This window comes from Lepidochelys olivacea, assembly GCF_965140295.1.
Source record: "Lepidochelys olivacea isolate rLepOli2 genome assembly, chromosome: 1".
In the NCBI taxonomy this organism is placed as follows: Eukaryota; Metazoa; Chordata; order Testudines; family Cheloniidae; genus Lepidochelys; species Lepidochelys olivacea.
The window spans coordinates 337807599-337828983 of NC_140411.1; the positions used below are offsets into that span (position 1 = coordinate 337807599).

Below are 21385 nucleotides of genomic sequence, written 5' to 3' on the forward strand. Positions count from 1 at the left end.
AGTAAAGGATGCAAGCAAACAGCACCTCATTCACAGAGTAAAGCAGACACAATGTCTAACCTGGGAAACCGATTGAAGGAGCACAACATCCCAGAGCAGGAGGGGGGATTGGGGAGGAAAAAGGGAAGGTTTGTAAGGATATTAACTCTGAACCATTCAGTTGGCTTTACAATATAATCTAAATTTTCAAAAGTGATTAGTGGTTGTTAGGTGCCTCAGTTTTGGGATGGCCAACTTGCCACAACTCAAAATAGCTGAGCATCCACTCTGAAAACCAGGCCCTTTAAGATGTCTCCAATTGCCCCACCCCCAAAAAACTGAGGTACCCCAAAATCACTAATTACTTTGGAAAATTTAGATGAACTCGATAGGTCAGGCTGGCAAACATTTCAAAAGCGCTCAGCACTCACAGCTACGGACAGGTTTTCCAGAGCTCCCACTGTGAACAAAGTACATTTGGAAATCTGACCACTTATCAAGGATGCCTAAATGAGAGCTGCTGTTGCTGATGGTGTTTGAAAATTGGGCCCAAATATGTATAAAATGGTCTTTGCATTTTTACATCATATTTTGTATCTGAGACGGTTAAGAGGCTGTTTCTATTTAAGGAAACATTTCTGCAATTATTTCACCCTGGAATATGCTCTGTTTCTTTGTAATGGATACAGAATAAAAGAAAATCAGTATTTGGGACTGGTGTTTTCATGAGGGCATCTGATGCTCTCCTCCTTACTACACCTTTGTATAAATACAAAGATGCTACTGTATTCAACTGAAACAGGTTATCCTGCGTTTTTTGTCCCGTCTATAACCACATGAAGAACACTCATTCTAAAAATCTTTAAGTCTCAAAGGTAAAGTGCAACATCAGAGAAAAAACTTCATCCTTGCCCTTTCTGATGTGAAAAGAGGGCCTCAAAAGAAGGTTTATTTTCTCAGTTTAGGGAAAAAATGGAATATCAGGTGCTCCCTTGCCTAGTTTGATGAAGGACCTTGACAAACCTTGGGAGGACCTGGAAAGTGATGTCACATGAGGCATGATCCAAAGCTTGTTCAGTTCAATGGGGAAAGCCCCAGTCACAGCAGTGGGCATGTCATCAGGCCCATAATGCTCTAAGTCACCTGTACAGCTCCTCCACCCCTCATCCCAGGTGGGTTTCCTCAGAGAAAAGTGAGGACCTGGTATTTCCCATGTGAAAAAAGAAAAACCAAGCAGGAAACTAGGGTCGCCCCCCCCAAAAAATAGAATTGAGATATTTCTGCACATCATAAAGAAACATTTGAAATGGCCAAGCATTTATTTTGCAATTCACCTGTAAGTATTTTTTTTGGTGAAGAGATTTATTTTTAAAGGTTCTTTTTCTTTGAACTGCACAGCCCTCATTCATAAAATGCCAAGCACTTGTCATCCAGATTGATCCTCGCCAGTGCCATGGTCTTCTCGGTGTCTGCTGGAATTCTGCGTCAGTCCACATCCAATTCATCATTGGGATGTTTCTCTCCATAGCACCATTAAAGCTTGAGAACACCAAGAGAAATTCAATAAGCCCCTGACACCTTTTAAAAAATGATCCAAAGAATTGCCCCATCCATCCTGGGCTGACAGCTTGTTTTCCTATCAGTCTTGATGGTGCTTTGCATCAGTCACAAATGGCTTAACACACGTCTGATCAATACTATTTGTCCAGCTGCATGTTTTGCTTTGAACATAGCCGTCTGGAAACCTAGGAGATGGCCACAATCCTTGCTCACAAACAGGTACTCTCTAGTACTTAGTCTAACAGACTGGGCACCAGAATTGCTGGGTTCTGCTCCCACCTCAGCCACTGATTTGCTGGGTGACGAGAGATAGGCAACCTAACCTCTCCAAGCATCCATTTGCTGCTCTAGAAATTGAGCCTAATAACCAGGACCCTGTGTCTAAAATATATATATATATATATATATATATATTATATATATGCAGTGAAATAATTTGCTTTTTGGTCAAGGCACTGCATAAGTCCATCCAAATGGGTATTTTCCTGCCAGCCCCTCAGTTGGTCCAGCCCATCATTTGGTCTTCCTTCTCTCCGTGGATGTGGTTTGCTGTGTTTGCCCTAAAAAGGGAAGCTCATGTGAGTGGTTCTCAGGTAGATGCCCTTATTAGGTCTGAATTGGACTCTTCATTATTCAGGACAGGAAGAACTGGGGCAACCTGCCACCGCAGGCCTCCTCTGAGAGGCCAGGGGACAGCGAGGGCTGAAACACTGTTTGGGAGAGCATAGAGGTTGGCTTTCACGAGGATGTGGTAGAAGCTATGCATCAGGGAATAGCAGCTGCCTAACAGGAGCAGTGCTCCATTGCAGACTGGAATATGTATGGAATGCAAACACTTCTCCCTGTGTCCCCCAAAATAGAGTCAACACTTTAGTTTACTTCTCATGCCGCTGCATCCTAGATTCCACTCTTGTAGAGCTTTGTCACAGGGCAAGTACACCCCATCCCCCTTTGGGACAGGGCAAGGGCATCACAGCCCCATGGTTAAGTCTACCTGTGTGCCCTTAGTCTCAGGGCAATATGGCCCAATGGCCAGCGTCAACGTGGTCACCCTTGTCATCAGGGCAGTACAGCCTAATGGCTGAAGTTAATACAATCACCCTCTCACTTGCGCTGTATGGCCTAGTAGCCACAGTCAGTATGGCTGACCTCTTCATTCTGGTTGTGCGGTCTAGTGACCAGAGCCAATGCAATCACCCTCACTCAGGCTGTATGGCCTAGTGGTTGCCCTCCTTAGCAATAAGGTTGCCCTCCTTAGCAGGGTTATGTCACCTAATGGGCAGAGTCAGGGAAGTGAGCCACTCCTGGGGAGGGAGAGAGGTGCCAGGGTACAGGAACCTGGGCCCTCCCTCTCCACCAGATCCCAGCCCAGGGCCCTGGTAGTGGCAAGTGTGCATGCCACTGAATTGGCTGGGATCCGACTGAAACACGCTGACTCAAAACCCAGTTCGCTAACCGGTCCACTGCCTAGTTTCCCTGGGCTTCTTCCTACTGTACCCCCTGATACTATGGCCTGGACGTCTTCAGGGTTTCCGGTTTCCTCAGGTTCCGCTACTGCCAAGCGACTGCGTCCTCCACAAGGCATCCCCAGGCATCTGGGTATCTGCCTGGGTTTCAGTGTCTCCAGCTCCCACCATCTGGTACTCCTACTCCTCTCTGGTAGTCAGCCTAGAATGAGCCGGGCTGTTCCCTTTTATACTGAGCCAGCACTTGGAGCATGCCCAGTAGGAGTGTGGGGGCACAGCTTCCTCTGCTCAGAGTGTGGGGTTTCTTGTCCAGTGAGGGGCAAGTACACCCCATCACAAGCTCCTAAGCACCTGTTTATCCTCCTGGAAAGATATTCCTCTGCTCCAATGGTGTGTCCTTCCAAGAAAAAAAAAGAGGAGTTGAGAAAACATATCAGCTATTTTAAAATGGTGTTTGCAACATGAAATACTGCAGCGAGACACACCAAATAGCTCCTGGGGTCCTCATGAGGATTTTGCAAACCTTGGAAGATCTCAGGAGAGAACCAGTAGCCTTTAAGTGCTTAGCCAACACTTCATCAGAACAGTCAGCGGCCTTTCTAAAGTCATTTCTCCAGAGAGAGGTGTTGAAGTTAAGGAAGGGTGCGCACACACACACATACGTACGTACGTAGGAAGCAAACACAGGAATTCACCAGCTGAAATGGACTTAGCTGCTGACAACTGGTTCTTGGATTGTTTTCCAAAGGAAAAGTACATCCGTTCAGCAAAAATAAAGGAGTCTGTAAATTATATATATCACTTACATTGCATAACATCTTTTCTCTTCTTAACACCTCATCAAAGCAGGTACACAAGTACTCCTATCCTTTTTTTACATATGAGAAAAGTGAGAGGGGGGATTGAGAGACTTGCCCAAGGCTTGAAGAAGGGAGTCTGCACTGAAGAGATTATTACAGGTCAGTTGTTCAAAAGGTCTCAGCTCTTATTTGGGACCTAAATAAATTGACTAGATTTTTCACTAGTGCTCAGCATCCAGCTGCTGTCATTGGTTTAGGTGTCAAATGGGAGTTGAGCTCTGACTTCTTAATTCTGGTTCTTGGATGCCAGTTCTATGCTACTTTTTTCTCTTTATGTGTATGGAGCGCCAACTGGGCATCCTGCTAGGGGTTTTCCCCTCCCCCCTACCCTGCAGACAGAAAGCAGAAGACCAGAAATCTGAAGTGGAGGCAATGCGATGTTTATTGGGGTTTCAAGCAAGCATATCCAGAGCTCTGATGCCAGAGAGCCTTTTCTCAGTGTGCCTATTCCCACCTCTTCCTCTTTAGCACGCCCAGGTCCCATTACTTACAACTTATGGTCATGTTCCATTTTGGAAGGTTGTGAGTCTGGGGGCTTGGTAGCACGTCTTTTGTATCCCATGGGAGGAGTAAGGAGTGAGGTTGTGTTCTGGCCAAGGCCAGGCCTTTGGCTTTTAGTGTTTCTAATACCGTCCCCTGCATTCCCTTTGCCCCTCCTGACTGGTTGCTTGATCTTGGCTTGAGAGAGGAGCCAGGTAGCCTTCCAGTATATACTCGTATATTACACTCCCACCATACCCAGTAACACTTTAACTCTATCCCTGATCTTTTCTCATTATACTAACAAACCCATCTGGTTGTGGGAAATGCAACACACAGTCTCTTTGTTCACACATATTAGTAAGGATAAAAGAGTATTTAAAAAAAAAAAATCGAACCCCAAATTCTGTATCAGACTAACAAGCAGGCCTACATATTAACACACCATCCTTCAGTAATTCGTTTCACAACACTCATTTCTGTGTCTGCTGGACGCTTTGAGATCCCCACCAGAGGTCAAAAGACTTACACAAATTAGCTTCTAGCTGACCCCAAGTCCCTATACATAAACAGACCCACTATACATAAACAGAAGTCAGGTGTATCTATTCTGCTGTTGTAAAGGAGATAAAGGAGAAAATGGGCCACAGAACACAGCAGATGAAAGCAGCAAACAAAGAAACAATTCAGTGACATTTGATGTGCCATGACGTCACAGCATGCTGCCCTCCAGCTCAGCCCCTGGTGGCTCTTCTTGGCCTTGCACTCAGTGCTCCTCTGGTTCTCTCAACCAGTTACCCAGACTTAGCTTGTTTCAAAACACATACCCCCTTTGTGGGGCCTGACTGAAGTCATTCTACAGAATGCTTATGCTCTAATAAATTGGTTAGTCTCTAAGGTGCCACAAGTCCTCCTTTTCATTCTACAGAATGTAACTCTCTTTGTTAGTCACTAGAGGTCACTCGTCTCTGGGTCCATATAGAAGTAGCGGTCAACTCTCATTCCTGTTCAGAAGACCCTCAGCCCCCTCCTGGAGCTGGGACCATGCTTCAGATGGTCACTACCTCAAAACAGGAGTCCCCAGCTCTCCCCCTTGGTTAGGGTGACCAGATGTCCCGATTTTATAGGGACAGTCCTGATTTTGGGGTCTTTTTCTTATGTATTACCCCTCATCCCCTGTCCCAATTTTTCACATTTGCTGTCTGGTCACCCTACCCTTGCTTGTAATTTAGCCAGCTGTAGGGTCTTAGCCCGTTCTCCTTCAGCTGGCCTTTTTTTCCATAATTAGCCCTCAGCAGACCAGCCTTCTCCTGCCGATGTGTGCCCAGCCTGGAGTGAGGAGGCAGCATTTACGTTGGCCCCTTCTCCCAGCTCTTGCCCAGCCCTCTATGCCCTCTTGGTCCCAGGCTCTTAAAGACACAGGGACAGGATTTCCTCCTAAGCACCCCTTATTTCTAACACTTCTTCCTCTCTATCAATATTTTCTCGGTCTCTGTAGGTATATCAGATCTTCCAAAATCTTAAAGGGACACACACATGTGACAGGGATGGGCTGACCTTAAGGGGGCAGACTATCCTATCACACAAGGCAGTAACTCCAAATAATGTCACAGCAAATAGATGATGAGGAAAGAGGATGGGAAAACATGCACCACAGACAAATCAGGATGTCAGGTCACTTTAAAATGTGTTGAGTGAGTTCCTACTTCCATGATGATGTAGGAAACCAGTTGGTTGCTGCTATAAAAACTAATGTGATATTACAAAGACCAGCAGAGCGGAAATTTTTCCTTTAACAGAACTTAGGAACAACTATTAATTTTGACCTCTCCTTTAGGAGTAAGAGATGTATTCTAAATGCACAACAGATGGTGCTAGAGGCAAGGTATCTTGTTTCTCGTCATACTCCAGATCTTTCTATCTTAGGTACTTATATGGCCCCCAATTATTGTAGCATCTGAGCACCTCATAATCTTTCAAGCATTTCTTGTCACAAGACCTCTGTGGAGTAGGGCAGTGCTATTAGCTCCGATTTTACAGATGGGGAACTGAGGCAGAGAGAGACTAAATGACTTGCTTAAGGTAACAGGAGATCTGAGACAGAACAGGGAATTAAATCCAGGTATCCCAAGCCCCAGGCTAGCACCCTAACCATTGGACCATCCTTCCCTTCATTTGTTAGAGCGTATAATTTAATTTCATAACCATTTAGTAAAGCGCTGTCTTCTGTAGCTGCATAAAAAGTTCATCTGTATGAAAAATAAGGCTCAGTCTTTACTGAATTGGTCTGAAACTAAGTATCCATCATCCATAAATTGCCTTTTACGCTGTGTGATCAAGTTTAAAGTCAGTGCTTGATGCATGCTTTTCCTTTAAATGCTTTGATAAAGGCATCAGGTTTCTCTGGGTCACTGTTACTGTTAACCTAATGTATCTTGCCAAACACAGCTTTGTCTTATTGTGAACTGTCATGTCAACGAAATTCTCTGATAACACATTCTTGATGCCGAATGGATAATTCTAACTGGGATGGACAAACCTGTTTCCTTTAAAATTAAAATCCCCTGGGCTTTTACAAGATAACACTCTATCCCAGTGTCAAGATGCAGAAGCATTTAGGGCCAGATTCTGACACTCATATTCACATTGAGTAACACCTTACTCCAAGAGTAACTCCACTGAAGCCAATAGAACTACTTGTCAAGTAAAGTACTATTCAGTGTGAGTAAAGGCATCATAATCTGGCCTTTAGGTCTGGACACATTTTACATCCTGAGGTCCTGATCTTGCATTCATGGAAGTCAATGGGATCCAGGCCAGAACGTTATCAAAGGGGGAGTAAATATGTTGGCAAACTCATACAATTGTTAAAATAAAAGATTTTCCCTACTCCATTCAACATATAAAATAACCCATTTCCCTTACATTCAGATGTAGGGTGATATGCATTACCAGATGCAAAGATGGAGTGGATGAGGGAAATGCAAGCTAATGAACTATTCCTGTAAGGTGCTGAGCACTCTTCTCGCCGGTTGAAATTAGTGAGGTTGGACAGCATTCAGCCCCTCACAGAATCAGGCCCTAAAATAAGATACATGAAAAATCCAAAGATGTGATTTTTATTTACACTGAGGCTACTTTATACCACTCCAAATAAATTAGAGTCATATCCACTTTAAGGCTCCTTTACACTTCCAGAGAGGCGTAAAGTGACCTGAATGTAAATGAGAATCAGGCCCCCAATGTTTTGTCCTAGGTGGCTAATGATGGGGTTTTGTTTTTTTCCTCTCTCTTCCAGCGTCGGCTAGTATGTACGTTCCGACAGTCTGCAATGGAAGGGAAGTCCTAGATTCTACCACCTCATCTCTGTGATTGTGACCTGCAGTTCAGTTCTTGAGTTTTTAGACTGTTAGCTAAAATTTGCACATGTTGTGCACTCCAGAAAACAACACAAACAAAACTAGAACCTTTTTTAGAAACAGTATAATAAATTATTTTTGAGGACTGTACAGTATATAGTGACATTCTAGAACTTTTTAGACGGATTTTAGCGCCTCTGTTATTAACAGTTCTAAGGGACATGTAAATAACCTTGGTTTACAGCACACATATTTCTGCAGTGTTGACTCAGAAGTGGGAGAGTGATTTGCTGCGAGCACAGTTGCAATGTTAGGTGACTTTCTTTCCTATGAAATTTTTTGTAGCTCCTTGTTGTAATGAACTTAGACTGCATTTCTATGTTATATATAACAGTTACATTATGCGTAACCGATTGTTTTCTCAGCACAAAACAGCAGTATTAATGTAAAGATGCCAATAATAAAACCGTAAACATTTGTCACCATGGTCGTCTTCCCTTCATGGTAATTATGATTCAAAGACAATGGGCTAGAGCCTCAGCTGGCATGGACTTGCACTGTTCCACCTTCTGGCTTCGTGACTTTAATTAGAGAGTAAATACAGCTCACTGAAAAATTTCAAATAAGCTTGTTGTTGAAAAATGACCTGTTTTTCAAAAGCAAAAAAACTGCAAAAATTCTTGATGTTTGTGAAAGTTTTCATGACGTTTTAAATGAAATTTTTAATCAAATTGTACTGAAACCGTTATCAAAATGGTTATCGACAATTTTATTTGGTAGATCATTCATTAGATTGATGTATTGTTGTAAGGCACTCAAAATACCTTGATGCAGTATAAAAATCTAGACAGATTAAATTTAAAAAAAAGACAAAACAAGACTACATATATACTATGGCTGCTTTGTATTGATCTGGTGACATGAAGGTGCTATACAGCCCATTAAGTCCGCCAGTTAAACTGGGTTTACAGCTGCTTTGCATCACTGGCGCAGTGCAAAGCAGCTGGAGCATACGAGAATGTGGCCTGTAAAATATATTCACAAGAAAGATAATCCAGAAAAAAATTGTGGCATCTCTATGGCAATATTTGCATTCAAACTATCTGTATTCAAAATAGAAATCTACAGCTTCTGAAGCCAGCTGCAAACTACCTTCAACAAAGCAAATAATGTAACCTTTAGAACCTTGTTCCAAAGTCCCTCCCCTTCTATTAAAACACTCACATCTTACATGCTACTAACTCCAATAAATCATTCAGGAAAGTAAACATATATTAGCTAAGGACTTGCTCCCACTGAAGTCATTGGCAAAGTTTCCATTGACTTCAGCGTAAGCACCTATGGGGTTTGAAACATTGGAGTTAAAGACAGGTGTAATTCAAGGTATGCTGAATGTGTAAACTCTCCAGAGCCGGAGTCTCATTAACACACATGGCTCCAACAGTGTACAGGTCCTTAAAGTAAACAAGAATCAGGCCTCAGATCTCCATTCTCCTATGGGACATTGATCAAGCCATCTCTCCTTGTCTATCATGCCACAATTTCTTATGCCTCCCTTTAAAACACACTTCCTCTGGCAGGTAGTAAGCCTTGCTTCAAAGAATTTTTGGCTATGCAGATGTTTGAAAATATTTACTAGAAAACAAACCAGGAAATTGTGGAACGAAGGAGGCATGTGCTAAACATCCCCATTCAATCACACGTGGGGCTTTGCCTTGCTTCCCAGTTCCCTTCTTGTATTTGGACATTGTGCTTGAAACATTCAAATCTGTCTAAGGCAGCGGTTCTCAAACTTATTTGATCAGCCCCTGGCAGGGCTCCAGCTGTCCCTTTTATCTCTGCCTCCTAGGTGTGCACGGCCCTTCTGCATGAGCCCCAGCCACCTGAGGCTGACAGCCAGAGTTTTTTTGACACATTTCCTTGCCTTCCTTGGGTAAATTCTTCTTCTGGGGCAGATTCTGACTGATGCTAAGGCCCCTTTCACATGGAGGAATAGCTCAGTGGTTTGAGCATTGGCCTGATAAACCCAGGGTTGTGAGTTCGATCCTTGAGGGGGCCATTTAGGGATCTGGGGCAAAAATTGGGGATTGGTCCTGCTTTGAGCAGGGGTTTGGACTAGAAGACCTCCTGAGGTCCCTTCCAACCCTGATATTCTATGATACTGAGTGTCTAAGTCTTAGCATCAATGAGAATCAGGCCCCTTTTCTTCATAACACTTTAAATTGTCTAGCACATTTGTTGGTGCAATGTGCATTTAATAATAAATAATAACAACAACTCAAAAAACCTGGTGTCTGGCTCCTTAGCTGTAATTCTTTCTCTTTCCCCTCCAGTGAAATGAAATGGAATTAAACAAGCAGGATTCAATTTAGTAATGGAATCAATAGTACTTGCTAAAGCAGAGTTAAGAGAAGTCCTGACAGACACTGCACAGACCTGACAGTAGTGCTACCCGTGTCGTTTCTCCAAATTAGCAATCTGGCCAATATCACGTACAAAATAAATTTGATTTGAGCCAAGGAAAGTTAGCACACTCCCCTGAGCATGGCACTTTAAAGGTAAAGAAATTACAGCATATGGACTATCAAGAATGTAAGAAGATTTTTCCAAACAGTAAAATCTATCTTGAGTCTTCTGTAACAGGACAATATCCAGAGGTATTCATTGAACCGGAGTAGCAGTCTAGAGTCAAAAGCCCATTTTGAAGTCTGGTTTGAATCATGCCCCACAGATTCTCATGCTGTGTTACTGCAGTGCCTGCAAAGGTACTAGCAAACTTTGATATTTTCCTTTCTTCTTTTGCCACTGGTTTATTTCAAACATCGGCAAGTGTCACATGATCTACCTTCCCTGGACATCCAAATGAGAGTAACTTAAAGCACTCAGGACGAACACAGGAAAAATACATTCAACACCAGGATCAACAGGTTTCAGAGAGCAGCACAATTTTAACGCCAGCCAGGAGACTTTTACGTATGACTGAGCCAGCTGCAAACACCAATGGCTTCCAAACCTTTTGCCTACCCAGAACAAATGTTCAGAAGAGACACTTGGGGCCATTTCCTTAACAGGTGTAACTGAAGCCAATGGAGATCCTCAGCTGGTGTGAACTGACATACCTCCATTGGCTTCAATGAAACCAGCTGAGGCTCTAGCTCGCTCTGCTTTTATACAGAAAGGGCAGGGGATGTGGAGGGGGGGAGGCAGAAGAATCCATTTCTCTTTGGAACTGCGAGTCTTTGGAGTGACCCATCAGCACCTTGTACATGGAGAGGTTTAAGTATTTAGGGTCAGGTTCCGATGTACTATTCAATGTGAAAGAGGTTCTTACTCCACGAGGGGTTCCATTGATTTTCAATCTAGTCCAGCAATTTTGGGCACTTAACTCGGGCTACCACAACGGGACCTGCTTTTCCAAGGCTGCTAAGCACCAGCACTTTCAAAATTAGTCCTTTAAGATCTCTCAAGCTGCGCACCCAAAAATCACAAGAGACTTCAGAAGACGCAGGGCTACATGAGTCCCACTGCCAGACGGAAGACACCTGATCCATTCATGTGTTTATAACAGGAGTGGCCAAACTTACCGACCCTCCAAGCCACATATGACAATCTTCAGAAGTTCGAGAGCCGGGGCTGAAACCCCGAGACCTCCCCTCACCCTGCTGCCAGAGGTGATGCATAGGGGAAGGCACCTGGGGGGGGGAGGGCCTCACATGACTCTCCCCCCCCCCCCCCATTTTTGCCAGGGTTTGCTGGCTCTGTCACATGGTGCCACCAGGCCCCATCCCTGCATGGGAACTGCTGGAGCTGGCATGCTGGGAGCTGCAGTCCTTGGCAGAGGCAGCAGCAAACAGCTGGGAGCTGTAGGGAGAGCTGCTGCCTCTCACCACCGAGCTAAAGCAGGGGCCCCTCCCTGCAGCTCCCAGCTGTTTGTGACTACAGGGAGGGGCTACTGAGAGAAAGAGGGGGAGTGTGCCTGGGGGGACATAACTCAAGCTGTTGGAGGCGCCGAACCTTTAAGTTGTGCCCCCCACTCAGAGCAGGCGCTAGTCTTCTCTGGAAGAAGCACCTACCTCCACGACCTCCCCGCAGTCTGGTAGGCAGAGAATGAGGAGGGCAGGGGGGTGGTGCCAAGAGCCGCACTTTACTATAAAAGAGCTGCAGGTGAGTCATGAGCCACAGTTTGGTCACCCCTGGTTTATAAGCTCCCTGTAGGAGGGTGCAGGACTTCCTAGTGCCCCCCTAGGACTCGCCGTCCCATCACTTACCCTCTGTACTCTGCCAGCGGCTGCACTTTGGAGAATTCTCAGGGGCTGAGGGGCCTGGTTCTTCTTCCTCCCCTCCCCTCGCAGGAGAGGAGGAAGAGGGTCAGCCTCTCAGACAGCCCCTGGATACAGCTTTACAGGCTCCATCTGTCAAAGTCTATTGCTTCTTTGCATGGTTTACCTCTTACTCTTCTTCCCGGGGCAGCTCTGGTAACAGTGTGCTCTATGGCTGTCTGCCTCTGTTAGTGGCAGCCTTCTTCCTGGTCATCACCCATTCCTATGGTAAGTTTCCCTTTTTAAGCCCTTCCTCCTCCATGTTGAACAAGCCATGCAGGTGTGCCTCGTTAGTGCAGCACAGGCCCAGAGAAGCTCATTAGCCGCCCGGCCAGTGGAAGGGTGTGTCCCTTCACACTCCCCATCTGCCTGGTAATGCAGCTGTTTCTTTAGCTCAGGAGGTTGAGATGCTGAGTTTTTGGAGCCAAGGGGCTGGTTTTCATTCCAGAACTGGTGGCCAATTGAAACGGAAGAGTGATAACTCATCTGGATTATAGTGAAACGCTTGATCCACATTCTCACAAAGTCTTACTCTCCATGTGAATTCAGCATTCCTCCATCACTGATTTAGGACGTCATAGTTCTAGATAAGCTATTACCAACAGGAGAGTGGGTTTGTGTGGGGGGGGTGGGGAGAAAACCTGGATTTGTGCTGGAAATGGCCCACCTTGATTATCATACACATTGTAAGGAGAGTGATCACTTTAGATAAGCTATTACCAGCAGGAGAGTGGGGTGTGGGGGGAGAGAAAACCTTTTGTAGTGATAAATACCCATTTTTTCATGGTTTGTGTGTATAAAAACATCTTCTGTATTTTCCACAGTATGCATCCGATGAAGTGAGCTGTAGCTCACGAAAGCTTATGCTCAGATAAATTGGTTAGTTTCTAAGGTGCCACAAGTCCTCCTTTTCTTTTTGCGAATACAGATTAACACGGCTGTTACTTTGAAACCTGTCATAGTTCTAGTTGTGCACCTCCTTGTGGCCACTGACTAGACTGGTTGGGAAGGAATCCACACCTCTGGCTCCCAGAGCGTTTTGAGCCTGAACAGAGTCCAGCCACTGACCCGGCATTGGGTCACGAGCCACACTGTCAGGGCACAGATCCCCCATCTAGCAACCTGCTGTCCAGCTGCCTAGCCCATGGGCTCATTGCTTGCCTTTCAGACTTCCCTGTAGCCTAAATACACCCTCTCCCAGAGCTCTACCCAAAGGTGTGAGCCTTCTAGGTTACCACTTAACTTTCTCAGGTGGCCTCTGGTAAGTGTAACGTACACAACATACAAAGACCCTGTGCCCAGAGTCTTCCCCAATTGCCCTTTTACTGAAGAGATAAAGCATGAGACTACAGATCAATTAGAAAGTAATAAACATCCTAAACACAATGGCCCTCAGTAGTTAGCCCTTCTCTTGGGAGTCCTGGGGGACCAACTGTGTTCCCAAAGGTCCCTACATGCTGGGTTTCTTCTCCCTCCTCTTTAGCTGAAATAAAAATGGCCCCTCAGTTACACAGCTCCTGTCCTTGTATAACTTTTAGCCCTCTCTATCAGGTGACTTCTTGCTCAGGTGACCAGCCACCCCTGACAAGTGACTGTTGCCAAGGCGACCTCTTCCCTGACAAACCAGTTCTGCTTGTCTGGAACCATCTAGTGTTCAGACCTGTTCCATTTCAATGGGAGCCCACTCCAGCGTTAACCATCATCTATTGTCAGCCCTGTACTACTACCCTGTTGCAATTTAGGTCCTACATGGAGGTGAAAGGACAACAGAAAAGTCAAAAAGCTGCCCTTTCAAAATGCAGTTTGCAGCTTGGTAAAGATACATACAGCAAGTTCATAATCTCACACAGAATTCCTAAATTGTAAAGACGGATTCCCCAAATCCTCACAGGCTGTCACTTCACATTTCTGGCTCAGTTTCCCCATCTGTAACATGAGGATGAAAATATTAACCCCTCTCCCTCTCCGGGATGTTAATTAGTAAATGTCCATTTGAACATGTGAAATGCTTCAGATAAATGCTGAGTGTTATCATTGACACGAGTGCTGAAAGCTGGATGCTGGACAGCAAGGAGGGATATACTGAGTTTGGGTAATTAACTCCAGATCAGGGAGTGAGATTTGCTCAGATCGCTAAGCGTTGTAAAGGACTCAGCATCACACACAAGCGCTCGCTTTGCTGTGAATTTCTCTCCGTACTATTCAAGAGCCTGCAGGATGAAAAACCCCCTATGTCTGTGCAACGATTCCCTGCCTGAGTTTGAACTCAGGACCTGATGGGAGTCATTCCATCAGCTGGTGGCAGCAGCACTAGCCTCTTACCATCTCATGTGGACCAGCCACTAGAGGGGGCAATAACGCGCACTGTGCCAATGTGTTACGTACGCACCAACATTCATTATGAACTCACATGATAGAATAACAGGGCTAGATTCTCCATCTCTCTTATCCCAGTGTAAATCAGGATTGAGTCAATGCACCTGTGCAGCATATGTGAGAAGAGAACCAGTTCCATGCTTTCTTAACTGATCTGAACGTAGATGGATTTTTATGACACCCTCATGCAGTGTCTAATGGTGGCTGTCTTCAAAACAGTGGGTCAGAGTTGGTTATTCCCTATCCACACTTAATGCTGCTGGATAATAGTTTTGATCCAAAGCTCACTGATGTCGATGGGATTCTTTCCACTGACTTCAATGAAGCCTGCAACATGCCCATCCATAAAGACAGCATGTTATCTTTGCCCCCGCACTTTGACCTATGAAGGCCAGTGATTCCAAGTATACAGCTATTTCAAATCCATTCCCAAGGAAGCAACATTAGCAAAGCCCATTCCCTTCTCCCAACTCCAGCTGTCAAATTCTAGTAAAGATTTTAGAAATCTAATATTATGTGATGAGCTGAGAAAAATAGTGGCAGCCTTTGAGATGAATTGCAGTGCGTGGTGAAGCCTGACCTGCAGATTTCACAACAGTGCTCTATGTGTGGTTCAAATTCTCAAGCTATCCACTTGCTAAAAGCCCCACAGAAAATCAAACGCACGCAACATACCCTTATCTGCAGGTTTCTGAGTGCTGCTGCAGTACAACTATCCCCAGGTCGACATTATCTCTGTAGATGTCACTTGAGAACAGTGGGTGTGGAGAAAAGGCACCTTTTGCTGGATGACTTTGCTGGAAGGACAGGCACAATTCGAGCTGGTTGCTTTATGAGTCTGACAGACTTTTATTAGTCAAAATAAATGGGTTTAAACAAAAACTCAAATAAACTAAAACAACAGCAGCAACATAATCAGCATATAGCTGCAGTAGTACAACAAAGATTCCAGATGCAGTTTCAAGTTCCCCATGACCTGGGAGTGTCTCAGGCTGAGTTTTTGCAGAAACTCAGACACACACACATCCCACCTCATTTTGGCTTTAGAGTCCTTTTTAATGGACCATGAGTCTGATCCAAAATGTCTTCCTATGGCAGTACACACACTTCTGCAGTTTGCTCCTTTGTCAGTTTCAACTTCAACACTTGGAGGTCCGCACAAACCACTGCAGAAGCTTGTGATCATCACTGCAGCCCCTCCCCACCTCTGCTGTTTGACCAATAGCACGCCGGTGAGGTCACTGGTGATCCCATCTTACCACATCACCGATCCAGCATATTCCAGGAGGAGCTGCAGCAATCACACGAGCCATCAAATAAGACTCTGATTTCTTCTGCTCCGACCTACACACTTACTCCTCAAAAGGACCACATTTTCCTTGTTTGCTGAAGGAAGACATTAAGGAGGACACATTGGCCAATGGTTACGAATAAGGAGAAAGTTGTAAGAGGTTAAACCCCCAGAATGAAGTGATTACTCACTGCCTTGTGATATCATTGAGGCAAAGGGCTTGGTAGGATTAGACATTTCATGAAACCGTTCATAGTCACGCTACAGGGACACAACAGTTTAAGAGCGATTTCCCCCTCATGCTTCAGGACATAAACCAAAACCGAACAGTCGGGGATTCAGAAGCAACTTCATCCATTGTGAGAGTTTTGCATCTTAGTCTGAAGCATCTGGTGATACTGGCCCTTGTTGGACATGGAGATGGCTCCTGTATGGCAACGTTTGTTGCCATCCTTCCGGCCATCCCACCCTTGGGACAGGAAAACCGAGAATTCCCACACACTCCTTGACAAGCCCCCAATCTCAGAGTCTCCTTTTAAACAGTAAACAATAGAAGCTCCTCCTTTTATTAGAAGGGCTAACAGCTGCCTACAACTACCCAATGGCTGCTAGTGATAGCCTTGAGAGATCTAATTTTTCCTAGGCTTGGACTCCAAATCAATCATATAATATACTACAAACAACAACAAAAGTAGTCAGAACCAAGGTGGGGAGGTCCAATTCTGATTTAACCTTTGGGGCCAGATCCTCTACTGGTGTAAATCAGAGAAGCTCCATTGAGTTCAGTGGTGCTGCCCCAATTTGCACCAGCTTTGGATGTGGCTCAGTATACTTAGCAAAGCTGACTACAGATAAATTCTCTGCAGGCTTTTGTTTTTCTGAGAAAACAGCACCAGAGCAGACGCAATCACATCCATACTTACTTTGCCAATAATTTATACAGCGAGGTCACGTAAATGTGTTTAACCCATGAAAAGATTCAGTTGCTTGGATCCAGATTTAAAAGAAAAGCAGGCAACTGCAGTGATAAAAATGTATCCCATTTAATCAACTGAACACATAACAGAGCGCTTTGCATTTTTTTATGGCCATTTGTTTATGAATAACAAATTCACATATGACGTTGCTGATGGGATGGTTGTTGTGAGTACCTTTGGGCAGAACACAAGATGTCACAGGCAACCGTTTGCTTAATGAAGTGTTTCAAGACTTCAAAACTGTGCCTTTTGTGGGAACATGAAACTGCCTTTTTGCCTATCTTTAGGGAAAGAAAAAGAGAAACAGCCAAAACTCAGCTAAAAGGTAGCAGAACAAACTTATTTATGGCTGGAAAATTCCATTACAATACTTTACACTAGCCTTACATCAATTCTATAGGCTTAGTTGGTTTCTGCTTCTCATCGTGCTCAGCCAGGTGAACCTTCAGGGTGCCCAGAAGAATTTCTTATAATAATATGACAGATCATTTGGAACCCCATGTAAGAAGCGTCATATACCAAAGGCTGCAGGAGCCGACAAAAAATGCTATTTAATATCTAATTTGAAAAAGTCATTGGGGGGGTTGGGAAATAACAAAACCCCTCCTTTGTATTAATAAAACTGAAAGGTAGTTTGTTAAAATGTAAGGCATTTTAATGTGTCAGGGATACGACTCCAGCGGCAGAAGAAGAAAAGATGTTCCTAGAAAGTAATCCTACTTATATCTCTATAGCTTGGGAAACGGGTGCAGATAAGAGCAACAGATGAAAACAGTGGTGACAGACGTAATTCTGTGCAAGGTGGAACACTCCATGGCTCCACCCATCACTGAAGAACACTGCCAAATGTAATGCATGCTACAGTTCTTCCAAAGATTGTAAATTCGCAGTTCAAATATATTTTCACTTCACTGCACAAATGCTCATCAGCTGAAAATCTTTGACACTAAAACACGCTATCTGAATAAAATTCAATGACATAAAAAAAAATCCTCTTCATAAAAGATCAGCAAAGAACACATCTCAAAATCCCAATTGGCATTTGCTAGGGAGCATGTTACCATTGCTGACTACGTGCAAACGATAGGATGACGACAAATACAATGTAAGATAATGAATGGGCAACAGTACAAAATATACAAAAAAAGAAACTTGTATTTAATATACATTCAAAAACATCAAAAAATGGTTCAATACCTCACAAAAATCCCTTCTTTCTGGAAAATGAAATGCTGTTTCAAGAACAACAAAAAGAAATGAACACGACCCCCGATGAGATACCCAAAGTAACTCCAATCAGAAGAACAGATCCCAGTTTCTGTAACTGGATATATAAAATAATTGAAATAAATTTCTCTAAACAAGAAAAAGAAGCTCTAATCTTCATAAAATCTCCTTCCACATCTCATAGTATAATAAAATATTCAGTTTTCATCTTAGATTTAATTTAGAAGTGGACTCTTCTCAGACTGGTTGATGCAACTGAGTCATTCAAAAGCCCAAATCTATATATTCTTTATAGTAAAAACACCATTTTTGCCTGTGTCTTTTCCAAAGTTTTATATGCATTTCACAATTCAGGCATTTTATTGTGATGCAGATATAGGTCTGATTAGAGTGACAAGATTGGAGCCTCATTTCTTCCTAGCTTTACGCAACTCTTTCCTTCATAATTTTCATCAACAATTTTATACCCACATTTTAGCAGATTATTTTCAGTTCAACTTGCACTGAATTTCAGGAAATTACAGTTTTTCATAGACTGGATATTAGGAAGATCACATACTTTTAACGCGGTTGCTTAAGTCAGAGATTTTTAGGCCCTAAAAAAGAATCTCAGGCCAGCCTTCAATATTCAAAGCACCTTTTTGTGCCCTCCTTTAAATATACAATAACTTGCATCGACAGTAGAACCCATTTGTATATTAAGATACATGATGGTGTAACCAACATTAATACCTGCAGGGGGGTCCTTGTCCCTTTTTAGACCACATACAGGCTAAAAGAAAAGGAGTACTTGTGGCACCTTAGAGACTAACAAATTTATAAAATTTCTAAGGTGCCACAAGTCCTCCTTTTCTTTTTGCGAATACAGACTAACATGGCTGCTACTCTAATACAGGCTAAAGAGTCTGATACTGCCTCTCAACTGCAAATTGGCTCGGTTAGCTTAGACACGAGAAGCTTGTGGTTCCCCCCGCCCTGAAAGGGTCCAGGATTCAATCCCTACAGATGCTGATCCCAGGGGGTTGTCACACAAATGACAACTCGAACTGCTGTCAACCTCCGATGCTCAGGACAAGCTTCGCCAGGCAGGGAGAAAGCATAATTCACATTATGGATCTTTGCCCCCCTCTAGTGTCTGGACCATGTAAAAAGATTTATGAGCGCTCCTGCAGCTTCTAAATGGACGGATCTGATCTGTCAACTCAGGTACTGGCAGCACACCCATTTAGGGTATGTCTGCACTTGGAGGTGCGGGTGTGACTCTCAGCTCGCGTAGCTCTCAAACCAGTACACTGAAGACAGTAGTGTAGCCACAGTCGCACGGGCAGTGCCAAGCGGTGGCCTGGGCTAGCCACCCTGAGTACAAATCCACCAGAACCCTGTGGGTACATACTCGGCACAGCTTGCCCACGCGGCCGCTGCCTATGCTACCATGGCTACACTACGATTCTTAGCGTGCTAGATTGATGACAACAGATGCGAGAATGTTGACACAAGCTGGAAATCACACCCTTAGCTGTAGGTATAGATATCGTCTTAAATTCAGGAGTGCCAAGTTCAAGCCAACCCAGATGGTCATCACATTGGCATCTAAATGGGTTTGATCCATGGGTGCAAAATTGGCCCTGCCTCACTAAAGGCTGTTGCAGGCCATCCAGCCCTTAACCCTAAAAGCATTATTTTATCCAAGAATCAAAAGTCATCCATGATTCTGTTTCAAGTACCATTCCCCATTTTGATTTTAAGAGAGACTGGAAGTTAGGCTACAAAAAGGACAGTACAGAACCTTTGCAGAAAGTTTTGAATCTCTCAGAAAATCAGTTCTTACAATGCATATGGACAACGTGATTATGCACTGAAAGGTACCAATAAATCACACAGCAGGCCTGAGCAATGCACAGGTGAATACAAAACTGATGTCAGTTGCAGTATGTATATCTCTTCCTGAGTTAAGCTTCATTCCTAGTTTGGAATCCAAGCAGTCTGCTTCTTGTTTTTGGCAAGGTACTTGACCACAGAATAAGGCAATCCAATCTTTTGTTTTGATTTCCACCCTCTTTTTGCTTAAATGGCTCAGCATTTCTCACTGCAATCATTATTCTGCTGTCTGCAGGAATATGTTTAAAATGTGGTCCTGTAAAAATAGAAATCAGGTTTGTTTCATTGAAGGTAGCATTTAATCCTCATATATTTTGTGATCTTGAAGATTTCAGTTGAACAGATTCAAAACAATCTTGTTTTTCCTGCAATGTAAAGAGACAAGTTCCCGTCACTCATGATTTCTCAAATTCACTCTGAAGTGTTCTAACATCTCTTCACTCAGTATAAAAAGTCATGGAACAAATTTCTACTCTCAGTAACTCGAGTGCAACTCCTGTTGAAGACTTTACTGAGATTGTGCCACAGTAAATGAGAGTAGAATTTGGCCTTTAATTTCAAGCTAATTGTAACATCTCTATAAATTAAAAATAAAAATTGCACACACTTCAAAATTCCATTGTGAGGTAGAAAGCATATGAATTTTTTAGTGTTTCCTTTACAGGAAGTATATAGATATGTCCACCAAATGGCATATTTTTCACAGTCCAGGTTATGGATTTTATGATAGAATTACAAAGAAATTATGATGCATTACTGTAAAAAAATACAAAACATTCAAGAGTGAGAGCAGTTTGAGCAAAGAACTGAGAGTGAGAAACTCCTGAACTCTGACACTGATTCCTTCGGTACCCTTAACCAACTCACTTAGGCCTTAGTTCAGCAGAGCATTTAACACGTGTTGACCTTTCAGACTGTGAATCGCCTCCCCCTTCACTAAGGCTGTGTCTACACTACAGTTTATGTCAGCATAACTTATGTCGCTCAGGGATGTGACTAAACCACCCCCCAAGCAACATAAGTTACACCGATATAAGCACTCGTGTGCACAGCGCTATGTCATCGCTTCTGCCATTTGTGGAGGTGGTTTTATCGTGCTGACGGGAAGCGCACCTGCATCGGTACAGCTGTGCCCCCCCGTACAGATATGCCCTAAGGTACCAATTCTCCAAACACTTAACCCATGCATTTAACTTACTACAGTGAGCAATCACTTTGATTTTATTGGGACTACCCACAGTAACGAAGTTAAGCACGTAAGTGTTTGCAGGATCGGGGCCTCAAATGGGACTATTCCCACGTTTATGTGTTTTGCTTAATTGGGGACTTAACTAGAGCTGGGTGGGAAATGCTTTTCCAGTCCACTGAAAATTTTTGAGATTTCAAAATAATTTCCTTTCTGCACCAGGAGGAGCCAGTGACTTTTGGAAATTTGTCATGAAAAACAAGTGAGAGAGGGCACTCAGCTGGGATGTGGGAAACCCAGGTGCAAGACCCTGCTCCAAATCTAGGTGAGTGCACTAGCCCCCGGCCTGCAGAGTCAGTTTCTAGTTCAATTTCTCCTGCTGGAGCTGTTCCAAATGTATAAATACTTTAATATTCACTAGGCCAAC

At 43.8% G+C, this 21385-nt stretch overlaps 2 protein-coding genes across 5 annotated transcripts in view; one reads left to right on the forward strand and one right to left on the reverse strand.

Moving 5' to 3' along the window:
* Positions 1-8316, forward strand: part of GRM3 (glutamate metabotropic receptor 3) — a 156695-nt gene extending 148379 nt beyond the window's left edge. For all 3 annotated transcript variants that reach the window (XM_084643510.1, XM_084643509.1, XM_084643511.1), the window contains one exon: positions 7644-8316. In XM_084643510.1, coding sequence (XP_084499636.1) covers positions 7644-7717 — 74 coding nt within the window. In that variant the 3' untranslated portion in view covers positions 7718-8316. The remainder of the gene's footprint in view (positions 1-7643) is intronic.
* A 6917-nt stretch (positions 8317-15233) lies between these two features.
* The window catches only part of ELAPOR2 (endosome-lysosome associated apoptosis and autophagy regulator family member 2), a 140215-nt gene continuing 134063 nt past the window's right edge, over positions 15234-21385 (reverse strand). The window contains exon 22 of one of the 2 annotated variants that reach the window (XM_084617267.1): positions 15234-20028. In XM_084617267.1, coding sequence (XP_084473393.1) covers positions 19990-20028 — 39 coding nt within the window. In that variant the 3' untranslated portion in view covers positions 15234-19989. Of the gene's footprint in view, positions 20138-21385 lie in introns of both variants that reach the window. The other variant, XM_084617266.1, reaches the window with a different exon arrangement.